Raw genomic sequence first — 13357 nt, forward strand, 5'->3', positions numbered from 1 at the left:
TCCATGACCAAGTGGAATTTATTCCAGGGACACAGGATGGTTCAAAATCTCAAAATTAATTAATGTAATTCACTACATCAATGAAAAGAAAAGTAAAGACCATATGATCATATCAATACATGCTGAGAAAGCATTTGATAAAGGTTAATATCCATTTATGATGAAGCTCTTGAAATATTCAGGATAAAAGGATATATCTTAACACAATAAAAGTCCTATATAACAAACCCACAGCTAATATCATTCTTAATGGTGAAAAACTGAAAGCCTCCCCATTAAAATCTGAAATAAGACAAGGAAATCCACTCTCACCACTGCTTTTCAATATAGTACTGGAAGTTCTAGCTAGAACAATTAGGCAAGAGAACAATATAAAAGGAATCCAGATTGGGAAATAAGAATTAAACTATCATTATTTACAGATGACATGACATGGTAATATAGATAGGGAACCCTCAAGAGTCCACAGAAAAACTAATTGAAACAATTAGTTTAGTAAAATGGCTAGTTATAAAATCAACACACATAAATCCGTTTCCTTCCCATAATAATAATAAAAAAATAAACAGAAGAGGAAGAAATTTGAAAGTGATCCCATGTATAATTACACACACACAAAAATGGAAATACCTCAGAGTATACTTAACAGAGGTAAAATATCCATATAAAAAATAACAATAGTTTTAAAACATTGTTGAAAGAAAAAAAGAAGACACAAAGGAGTGGAAAATGATATTGCCTGCTCATGGATTAGAACAATCAATATTGCCAAAATGGACATTCTACTCAAAGCCATGTACAGATTGAAAGCAATCTCAATAAAAGTATCAATGACATATTTCAAATATTACTGAATTTCATATGAAATCACAAGATTTGGTAATTAGTAAAGCAATCTTGACAGAGAAGAAAGAATATGGCAGTATCACTCTTTTAGACCTCAAGCTATATTATAAAGGCACAATAAATAAAACAGCCTTGTACTGGAACAAAAAAGTACATACAGACCAATGATATAGAATTCAGAGTCCACATATGTGGACTTTAATCTATGACAAAGGAAACAAAATACATACTGAAACAAAAATCGTCTCTTCAATAAATTGTGTTGGGAAATCTGACAGCTGCATCAAAGGAATGAAATCAGTCCACAACTTCACACCGAATGCCAAAATCAACACTAAATGGATCAAAATATATACGCAAAACCTGAAACCATACCATATATAAAAGAAAACATAGGCAAAAGACTTCATGGCATAAGCTTCAGTGATGAATTTATGGATTCATTCCCTACAGCAAGGAGAAAAAAAGAAACACAAATAACTGGGACTACCTCAAAGTAAAACATTTCTGTACTATAAAAGAAACTATAACTAAAATGAAAAGACACCCCACTGGATGTGAGAAAATACTGCACACCATATATCTAACAAAGGAGTGATATAAAAGGTATGTAACGAAATCATAAAACTCTACAAAAAGAAAACAAATAGCCCAATCGAAATTTGGGCCAAAGAGCTAAACAGTCACTTTTCCAAAGAAGACAATAGATTGGTCAGCAGACATATGAAAAAAAAAAAAAGTTCACAAATATTATTAGAGAAATACAAATCAAAACCACAATGGCCTACCATCTCACACCAGTAGAAAAATGTTATAAGTTAGAATAAGGAAGATAAATACTACATAGTTTCACTAATATGTGGAATATAAAGTAAGTAAGTAGTCAGATAAAGACAAACTTTAATACTAACCCTATAGAACTAAGCCTACAGGGCCTCCCCTGGTGGCGCAGTGGTTGAGGCCGCCCACAGCCTCTGCAGCACCCATTCGTTCCCCGGTCGCCAGCGAGGGTCCCACAAAAAAAAAAAAAAAGAACTAAGCCTACAGAAACACCAAGCTGTGGGAGAAGGGTAAAAACAATGGTCTATGGTGGTGGAAGATGAATTAGTTGGTAGTGGGGTGCACTGTGGTGGTAATACATTATGGTGGTATCCCAATATTAAGTCAGTTAAAAATTAGTTAATCAAAAATTAATTAATTGAAAAATGTTGCTATTCTAGTAATGAGGTATACTGATAGGTTTCTGGGATATCAGCCACTGAAAAGGACACATCCTTTCTATGCTATTCTTCCATGAAATGTATAATTCTCAATTTTATTATGGAAAAAAATCTATAGATTCAAATAGAATACATTATATTAAACACCTGGTGATTACTCTCCAAAAAACATCATGGTGATGAAAGACAAGGAGAAACTAAATAATTATAATGGATAAGGAGATATAACCCTCCGCCCCCCAAAAATGGTATGTGATATCTTGGGTAAGCTCTTGGAGCAGAAAAAAGATCTTAGTGGAAAAGCTGGTGAAATCTAAATAAGTTTCTCCTTTGGTAAAAAACGTTGTACCACTGTCAATTTCTTAGCTTTGATAAATGAACTCTGATTATGTAAGATGCTACAATTATGGGAGTTCTTGTACTATATCTAAAATTATTTTAAAATTTAAAAACCTGCCTCATGAAAATGAGTTGAAAAGAAGTGAACCAAGATATATCATCCTATCAAAGAGAAGCTTCAATGGAAACAAAGACTAATTTCAAAATTCTGAAGTAATGGCATGGGGAGGAGATATTTAATTTTGCTGTATTGGCTTAATGGGCAGAATTAGAAAAACAGTTTAGAAAATACACAGAAATAAATTACAGCTCACTGGAAATGGTTTGGAGAATGCTCCAAAGGTGGTGGGCCACCTCAGCAGATCTTTGTATGACTGAAGATGAAGCAAGGGCTTGATGACATTTCCTTAGGTTCATTCTAGACATGTCTCTCACACCTTAAAATGTGGTCCTCAAAATGTGACTCAGAGATTGGCATTCTAGATACCACTATCACCTGACATGTTAGAAATTCAGCAATGTAACATCAAAACTCTCCCCATCCCACTCTCATATCCCCTAAAAAAGTAACTATTTTACAATAGTCTCTAGATGATTCACTGGCACAATGACATGAGCAGCATGCCTACAGGGAAACCGGGTGATGGCCAATCAATGTATCTCCCAATATCATTCTTTTATGGTAGTAAATTTATGAATGACTCTTTAAGAAATGACATAATTTTGCTTTAATATTTAATAGTTTAAATTTACCTGATTTATGAATGGCATAAACGATACAGTGTTTGAATAAATATATTTTAATATTAATAAGACTATAACATTAAAGGTCTTAACAACTTTAGATTCTCTAAAGCAAAGCCACAAAAGTTTAAGCTAATGTAAAAAACTGACCACAATACCTTTTCAAAGTTATTTTTAATTTATTATATTTGCAGTTATCCTTAAATTATGTCCTATACTCATGTCTTTTTTTTTTCATACACATATACCCATTTCTCAAGGCAAACCCTAAATCAACGATGCATCATATACATAAATAGATTTAAAATTATTATTAGAACAGTAGAAGCTTCACAGGGATTTAAGGTTGCTTTTAAAATCATTTATATATATTTGAAGCCCAAAGTAAAATGCTACAAAAACATGTCAAACAACAAGGGACATTAATAGCTTTATATTTGTTATTAATAATGCACAGATACAAAAAAATACCTTCTGTGTTTTTTAAGCCATAATTTTTCCATATAGGATAGACTGTCTTCTTTAAATTCAATCTTAAGCGGTTCTCTCCAAATTTTCAGATTAGTTTGTACTTCACATTCTTCCGATGAGTCTGTAAAATTAAATATGTGAACAATTAATAAAACCTAGAATATAAATTACAATATATTCTCTTCACATGCAGAACCACATATTTTTGAGGCAAATGTGTTTGATATTTATCTATATAATCAATAGATATAGCTTTAAATAATGCCAAGTATTAAATATTGGTGATTTAGAAAACAACTGCGTATTTTTATTCTATAATCCCTTGAAATGAAAGGATCTTGTAACTTACAAAAAATTTTAAAGCATCTTTATAATGATAAAGATGAATACAAACAGGCCACTACAAATTCTATAAGCACAGACATAAAAACCACTGACAGTAATATTTACACATCATGGGGAAAAGAAAATAAATAAATGGAATGTCACTGACAAGTGTCCTCATAAATTTGTATCTGCATGTGAATTCACTTCCAGATATTTAAGATGGTTTGAAATACTACTAAAGTAAAACCACTATTCATAGATATTTAAAACCGATAGAGGTTTACTGGGAAAAAAGCGGCATATATACAGGATTACTAGACTCTCCACTTTCCAGATAACCCCTCCTTCTTCATGATCATCACAGAGGTGGAGGAAGTATATTGAAAGAGAAAAAAAAAAAGCAGTAGTAAATACAGGAAAAAAAATATTGTATACACTCCAAAAGTAGACTATAGGCCGAATAGTACATTGTGGACTTTAATGATTAGCTTCTAGAAAAAGACAAACTCCAGCAATAGAAATAAACTGAAAGAGTGCAAGTCTTCCACTCCCCTTCTTCCAAAAGATTGAGTAAAGTTCTTAGAAACAGCACCAGAATCCATTAAAATTGGGGAATACGAACTAAGTAGATAAACAAGTATGTTATGGAGAGAAGGAAACCCTGCCAATATGAGACTCCCATTCTACTGCAAATTTAATCAATTAATTAATTCATTAATTAATTAAAACACATATTTCTTGAAAGAGTAGGTTACAGAAAATAATGAAATTCACTTTTTTTTTTTTCTGTCCAGGTCATAGAGAAAGAAGATCCACTGTGCTTGAGAGATAATACAACTAGAAGGGTAATGAGGAGCAAGGAGTCAACTAGCTTGCTTGTGGTTCAGGTTCATTCTTTTCCCATTACTAGTGCCACACTCCAAAGAAATAGAAATGTTAAATTGGGTTTATTTGATGGTGAATGTTACTTACTGAACTTTCTTGCAAAAAGATTAATGATTCTTAGCTATTTATCTTTATTTATATAATGCATTTAGCAGCATAGTCTATGTTTAGAATTGCTCATAGAAAAATCAACAATACGCATATTTATCAGGTATGGCTCCTGAAAAAATGCCACATAAACAATATAATGTAGATTTTGTTTCATTCCTCAGTTTCATGGTTCACTTGCCAACTTTTGTAATAAAATTTGTGAGATGTCCCATTGTTCATATGATAGGATAGTGGGCATCTTCCTTAATAGACAATACAAATACTTAAGGTGAAATACATCTGAGAGCCTCCCTGGTGGCTCAAGGGATTAAGCATCAGCAATATAACACTATCTGCAGCTACTGCAGCATGAGTTCAAGGCCAGGGAGGTGACCCACATGGTGCAGCAGACTTTCCTGTCTGGTCTATAGCTCCCCTCATCAGTGTTTTTCAGCCAATATGCCTATTCTGCTCCCCACTCTGTATCTGGTAAATCCTCTCACAGCCCCCACCCAGGATCTTGTATGCATAAATAAATAAATCTTGAAAAAAAAAAAAAGAAAATACTCCTGAATGTTTAAAAACAGCCTGGAGGCCACTCGTTCTGTGGCTGTAAAAGAACAAGCCAAGTGGAGAGTAACAGGAAATTATAGAGATGATGAAGTTCAGATTACATGGAACCTTCTGGGCCATTATAAATACTTGCTTTCACACTGAAGGAAAGAGCATTTAGTGTACTAAAATAAAATTAATTAAAAATCAGCAACAGGGCCTCCCCTGGTGGCGCAGCGGTTGAGCACTGGGCTGTGAAGCTGCCTGCAGCCTCTGCAGCGCCAGTTCGATTCCCGGCCACCGGCGAGGGTCCCACATGGCACGACAGACCTCTCCTGCCATGCCTGCTGCTCCCCTCAGCAGTGTATTTCGTCAGTCTGTCTGTTCTTTTCCCGGCTCTGGCTCTTGTGAATTCTCTCCCCTCTGGTTCTTCTGACTGTACTCAGTGCTCGTACAAATAAATAAATAAATAAATAAATAAATAAATAAATAATGAAATTTTTAAAAGATCAATAACAAATTACTAGAAAACTTGGAAATTCAAAGCACATTCTAGGTTGCAAATGGAAAGAACATGAAAAGATACTCGGCGATATTTGTAATAAAAAGTACACAAATTAGGGCCTTCTGGGCTGCGTAGGCAGTTGAGCACAGTGCTGTGAAGCTGTTTGCAGCCTCTGAGGTATGGGTTCGATCCTGGCCAGCAGGGGAGCAACCCACATGGTGCGGTAGACCTGACATGCCTCACCTGCTGCTCCCCTCAGCAGTGTATTTCAGTCAGTCTGTCTGTACTGTTCCCCCCTCTGTCTCTGGTGAATCCTCTCAACCTCCTGCACATCTGGCCTCTGCCCCAGTTCTTGTATGCATGAATAAATAAATCTTAAAAAAAAAGAATATCTTATATAAAACAGAGGTGCACAAATTAAACATATCACTGCCTCTTTATAAGAACAGTAAAATAACTCTAATCTGACAATTTATATGTTCGTGTAATTAGAAGCAACCAAAATTTTTATATATTGCAGATAGGAATATAAGCTGATAAAATACTTTCATAAATAATTCAGCTTCATCTAGTATAGTCAAATATATATACAGTCTATATTTCATTTATTCTACTCATAGGAATAGACATCCTAGGAATGTGTGTACATCTATACCAGAAGACTTTTGAAAGAATATTAATAATAGCATTGTTTGTAATGGAAAAAGGGGGAAACCACCCAAATAAACATCAATATTTAAACAGATAATAGTGATATGTTCATTTAACAGAAGATTATTAAACAATGAAAAGAATGAAACACAGTTATGCACATTTTCATGGGTAAATCACAATAAATAATAATAAAATTAATAATAGTATTCAGGGAAATATACAAACTGCAAACAAATACATATACTAACTTACATAATGCACAAGGAAATTAAAAAAAAATACTCAGGTTAATGATTATCTCTTAGAGGTGATAGAAAGGTATTTATTGTTTTATTTTTCTCCATTAGATATTTATAGATGCATTTTATATCTGCTTAATATCCTAGGTAAAGGAAAAAAAATTGCAAGTCCATACATTTAATATACACACACAAACAATCATATGTATAATTCTCTGGGGAAAAAAATCACATGTTATATCAGCGAAAGTCCTCATCTTCGTGATTTCTCCAGAGTAATAACACTGATAACCTCATTTCTTTCTTTAAAACACTGATTTTTAGAATACACTTTGCCAACTTTCTTCCTATATCTATGTCACTCTTTGTCTTCATTGTAGACTTCTCTTTCCAAGTCACTAAACCCAATTTCTCTCTAGTCTGTGCTGTGCTACAATACCCACATTTAATTTCAGTTCCATTAACACAATAAGCTCCCTTCATGATGGATCCTTTGCACATACTATTTTACATTCCCATTCTCCAGCTCATTTTTTAGACCACAACTCAAATCTCGGTTACTTATAAATACTTTTTGTGCTCATCTGTATTAGTCAAGATCCTGACAGGAAAACGGATATACAAAGGGGTAATTTGAAGAAGGAATAATATATACTTGTGTTTGTAGGGATAAGGGACCATGTATACTGAGGCAAGAAGACTCTAAAAATACTGTAAAGCTGTTACCAACAATAAGTTTGACAAGATAAAATAAGAGAATGCTGTAAGAAGTTACTGAAAACAATGGTTGTGGTAGAGAGGTAATCTGAATAGTGCTAATAAGTACAAAATATACCATTGTTAAAAATTTCAGCAAATCGGGCCTTCCTGGTTGTGCAAGGGGTTAAGCACCACATTGTGAAGCAATCCGCAGCCTCTACAGCACGAGTTCAATTCCCATCCTGCCAGGGAACAACCCACATGGCGCAGCAGACCTCTCCTGTCTCGCCCGCTGCTCCCCTCAGCAGTGTATTTTAGTCAGTCTGCCTGTTCTGCTCCCCACTCTGTCTCTGGTAAATCCTCTCACCCCCCACACCTCTCGCCTGCACCCCAGTTATTGTGTGCATAAATAAATTGCTAAAAAAAATTCAGCAAATCAAGGAAATGGAGAAATTAATAACACCATCTTTTTGTCTCATCCTACAATTTACTGTTGGAGGCTCCAATTGGTGAAGCCCAACTAGAAGACAGAGCCAGGGAATTCAGTTTCTGCAATCTCTAGAGTTCTACCTGTAGGGACAGAGTAGGACAGAAATGGAGGATAATGGACTTGGAGAGAGTTTACTTCTTTTGTATCTGAACACAATTTCTCTCTCTCTCTCTCTCTCTCTCTCTCTCTCTCTCTCTCTCTCTCTCTCTCTCTCTCTCTCTCTCTCTCCATCTCTCCTTCTCTCTTTGTTTATGTGTATGTCTCTCTGTCACACACACACACACACACACACACACCACCCACGTCTGTAGCACAAGGAAAACACAAAATTCTGTAGCGACAGTGGAGATTTCAGTGGAGATTTCAATTTTCAGTTTAGGAATTCTCCCAATTGAAACTAAATTTAAATGCTAGATATCAATAGCTCATGTCATATAACAGGAAAAAGGAAGAGAAAAAAATTAGTCAACATAAAACAAAATGTTGCTGCTATTGTCTAACTTTTTGTTTGGTTTTGAAGTCTAAATTGATTTGATTACCATAACTTCCTTCTTTCACTATCTGTTCCACATTCATCTCACTGCCTGCCAACATCTTTTTACTTGGTGAAATGAATCAAATCTTCATTCCCAATGTATTAAAGATGCATTTTTTTGAGTGAACATTATTACTGGACACAGAAGATTTAATAAGTGAACCAATATTTTCCAGATGAATTCTACCTGTTTTTTTTTTCCTCTATGTAATAATGATTTAATTATTCTTTGATAATTCTCATAAACAATATGGATCAGTCCAGTTGAAACCCATATTGAATATAATTTCAGTGCTAATGAGCCCTAAAATGTTAGTATTATCAGCTTCCAGTTTATTTTTATTTATTTATTTATTTATTTATTTGTTCAAGCACTGGGTACAGTCAGAGGTGTGGGGGGGGTGAGAGAATCCAGAGCCAGAGCGGAGAGCAGAATAGGCAGAGTGACAAAGTACACTGCTGAGGGGAGCAGCAGGTGTGGCAGGAGAGTTTTGTCACACCATGTGGGACCCTCGCCTGCGGCCAGGGATTGAACCAGTGCTGCAGAGGCTATGGGCAACTTCTCAGCCCAGCACTCAACCGCTGTACCACCAGCTTCCACTTTAATGGAAGCATGAGTGGAGTTTCATATAACATACAAAACCTTGTAAGAAAGGCATTCTATCCTCACAAGATGTTTCTCAGCTAAATCCATAATGAACCAACAGGCCATCCCATTAAGCTATAAAGACAATTGCTTCTGGTTAGTGCTACATAGGGTAAGATCAATAAGTTTTGTAAGTATAAACATATTACTATGCCTCTTTGCAAATAAGTGTGTTGGTCTAAGACAATGTTGTTTGAGATACCATGTGATAAATAAGGCTACTAATAATTGACATACAGCTGGCAGATGAAGCCAATCTTCATCTGAAGTGTCTAGTTTTATAAATTATGGCCCCTCCATGATAGAAAATGTCTGATAGAATTATCCTATAACAGAAACATGTATTGGTCAAAATTTCTTATCATCATATCTATCTAATGGGCAATATCAAGATAACCATTGTCCTATGCAATATCAAGACAACCATGATCCTTTGGATTCCATAATTGTACAAAGTAGGAGAGCTAATGTAGGTCTGGAATGAGAGCTATACTGTCATCATTGCCACATGAATTCAAATTGTTTATGGCGATTGCATTTACTCATAGAAAAAGAAAATAATGCATTTGATAGGTCAAGAATCAATAAACTACAACCCACAAATCAAATCTTACCCACTGTTTCTGTATGATCTTTGAGCTAAAAGTGATTTTTATAATACTGATGGCAGAAAAAATGAAAATAATAGTATATTGTGATTTATAAAAATAATTAATCATGGGGCCTCCCCGGTGGCACAGCAATTGAGCGCCGCACTGAGAAGCTGTCCGTAGCCTCTGCAGCACCGGTTCGATTGTTCTCCTGCCAGGGAGAAACCTACAAGGCGGCAGACCTGTCCTGCATGGCCCGCTGCTCCCCTCAGCAGTGCCTTCTGTCCATCTGCCTGCTCCGCTCCCCACTCTGGCTCTGGTGAATTCTCTCACCCTCCCGCACTTCTGACCTGCACTCTGGTTCTTGTATAAATAAATAAATCCTTAAAATAAATAGAGAAATAAATAAATAAATAATCATGAAGTTAAAAAATGTAAGAAATTCAAATTCCAGTGCCTGTTAATTAAGACTTTTTTTTAAATGATTGTGAGAACATGAAATCACTTTTTTTATTTTTATTTTATTTATTTATACAAGCACTGGGTACAGTCAGAAGCACAAGAGGGTGAAAGAATTCACCAGAGGCAGAGCGGAGAGCAGAACAGGCAGACTGACGAGGTACACTGTTGAGGGGAGCAGCGGGCGTGGCAGGAGAGGTCTGCTTGCCATGTGGGACCCTCACCCGGTGGCCAGGGATCGGGTATCAAAACGGCATTGCAGCAGCCACGGGCAGCTTTGCAACCCAGCGCTCAACCGCTGCGCCACAGGGGAGGCCCCTGTTAATTAAGACTTAATGGTAATATAAAAACAAACCTGTAAATGTAAGCAATATGAGACCAACAACAAGATGTACAGTGATGAAATTTGCAAGTGTTCAAGACAAAAAAAACATATTGAAGGTGACAGGGGATGAGGCAGATAATCTACAAAGGAACCTTGACTAGGCTAACATGTGACTTCTCAGAAGAAACACTAGAAAAGTAGAGAATGAAGAGAGTGATTTTAAAACGTAAAGAGAAAAACTTCAAAAACAAGAATACTATATGCTGAAAAGGTTCTCCATTAGGTTTGAGGAAAGAATAAATACATCTCAGACAAAGAAAAATGGAAGAAGATTGCAAAAAATAAACCCTGCCTCCAAGTAATATTGCAATAAGGGACCAGGAAAAATAATAATAATAAATGATCAGGTTATTATAAATCAGAAACACTCTGCAAGGGAGGGGGAGGTAGAGGAATCAAAACAGGGGAGAGGGCCTCCCCGGTTGCGCAGAGGTTGAGCGCTGGGCTGCAAAGCTGCCCACAGCCTCTGCAGCGCCGGTTCTATCCCTGGCCGCTGGCGAGGGTCCCACATGGCACGCAGACCTTTCCTGCTGCCCTCTGCTCCCCTCAGCAGTGTACTTCGTCAGTCTGCCTGCTCTGCTCTCCACTGTAGCTCTGGTGAATTCTCTCACCCTCCCACGCTTCTGACTGTACCCAGTGCTTGTATAAATAAATAAATAAATCTAGGGAGGAAAAAAAAATAGGGGTGAGAAGAAGCACAAGGGACTATTGTGCTGGTTCACAGGTGAATAAGTGGTGGGAATTTTATGGGGAATACACCTGAAAGGAGAAATCACACAAGCATATAGTACACACAATGAACAATGGTGTGAAATTTACATATATATTTAAAAAACAGAGACACAAACAAACAAACAAACAAAAAACCTAAGGAAAAATGATGGCAACAGACTTTCATGTATCAATAATCCCTGTAAATATTAATGGAGTAAACTCATTAACTAAAAGATAGTGTATCTCATTGGATTAAGAAATTGACAACTTGGGCCTCCCTGGTGGTGCAAGGGGTTAAGTGCCACACTATGAAGCAATCCACAGCCTCTGCAGCATGAGTTTGATCTCCAGCTGGCCAGGAAGAAACCCACATGGCGCTGCTGGCCTCTCCTGACTTGTCTGCTGCTCCCCTCAGCAGTGTATTTCGGTCAATCTGCTTGTTCTGTTCCCCTCTCTGTCTCTGGTGGATCCTCTCATCCCCCACATCTCTGGCCTGTACCCCAGCTCTTATATGCATAAATAAATAAATCTTTTTAAAAAAGAAGAAATAGACTACTACCTCTCACTGTGCACAAAAATCAACTCAAAATGGAAAAAAGAACTGGACATAAGACCGAAACCATAAAATATATAGAAGAAAATATAGGTAAAAACACTACAAGATGTACATCTCAGAAACATCTTTAAAGACTTATCACTCAAAGCAAAGAAAGTCAAGAAAAAGATAAACACCTGGGATTACATCAAACTGTAAACCTTCATACAGCAAAAGAGACATTAACCAAAACAAAGAGACACCCCACTGATTGGGAAAAAAATCTTTGCATTTCATACAACTGGTAAGGGACTGATCACAAAGATATACAAAGAACTCACAAGAATCAGCAAAAAAAAACTAAAACAGTCAAAAAATGGGCAGAAGAACTTAAGACATTTCTCCAAAGAGGAAATGCAAATGGCCAACAGGCATATGAAAAAAATGTTCAACATTCCTTATAATCAGGGATATGAAAATCAAAACCAAAATGAGATACCACTTTACACCAGTAAGAATGGCACATATCAAAAAAAAAAAAAAACTAACAACAACAAATTTTGGCAAGGATGTGGTAATAAAGGAATTCTCCTACATTGCTGGTGGGAGTGCAAACTGATCCAACTACTATGGAAAACTGTCCGAAGTTTCCTCAGTCTACTAAAAATAGAGCTACCATATGACCTGGCAATTCCACTCCTAGGGATCTACCCAAAGGACACAAAAATATTGATTCAAAAGAACACCTGTACCCCTATGTTTATTGCAGCACTATTTATAACCTGGAAACAACCAAATGCCCCAAATAGATGACTGGATCAAGAAGATGTGGTACATATACACAATGGAATACTATTCAGCAATCAAGAAAGATAAACTCATGCCATTTGCAGCAATGTGGATAGAGCTAGAAGGAATTATGCTTGGTGAAATAAATCAGAAGGAAAAAGAAAAATATCAGATTGTTTCCCTTATAGGAGGAATGTAGGGGAGCCAAATAAGACATCAGTGTAAAAAATAATAATAATACAAACACAACAAAATGAAAACAGACAATTATAAATCAGAGATATACTGCCGGGGAGGAGGAGGGAGTGGAATCAGAGGGAGGGAAGAGGAAGCACAGGGGACTGTGGTGATGGTACATGGTGCATTGAAAAAGGAAATTCTATGAGGACTACACTAGAGGGGGGAGCAAATATTGTTTAAAAATGAACAAAGATGTAAAAAATAAATTAAAAAAAGATAAAAAAGAAATAGGACACAATGATCTGTGGTCTCCAAAACACAAACCTGAGTTCCAAAGATAATCAAAAGCTCAAGGTGAAGGTTTGGAAAACTATCCTATAAGCTAATGGGATGCAAAGGAAGGCAGGTAAAGCCATTTTAATATCATATAAAATAAATTTCCATTTAACAATGGTAACAAGAG

General features: G+C 36.2%; 1 protein-coding gene across 1 annotated transcript in view; it reads right to left on the reverse strand.

The window, feature by feature from the left end:
• The window catches only part of ZBBX (zinc finger B-box domain containing), a gene marked incomplete at both ends in the record, with an annotated part of 181663 nt that overhangs the window by 84952 nt on the left and 83354 nt on the right, over nt 1-13357 (reverse strand). The window contains one exon of the mRNA XM_084232624.1: nt 3621-3741. Coding sequence (XP_084088750.1) covers nt 3621-3741 — 121 coding nt within the window. The remainder of the gene's footprint in view (nt 1-3620; nt 3742-13357) is intronic.

The sequence above is a fragment of the Talpa europaea genome (genome assembly GCF_964194135.1).
Source record: "Talpa europaea genome assembly, chromosome: 4".
NCBI classification, from domain to species: Eukaryota; Metazoa; Chordata; class Mammalia; order Eulipotyphla; family Talpidae; genus Talpa; species Talpa europaea.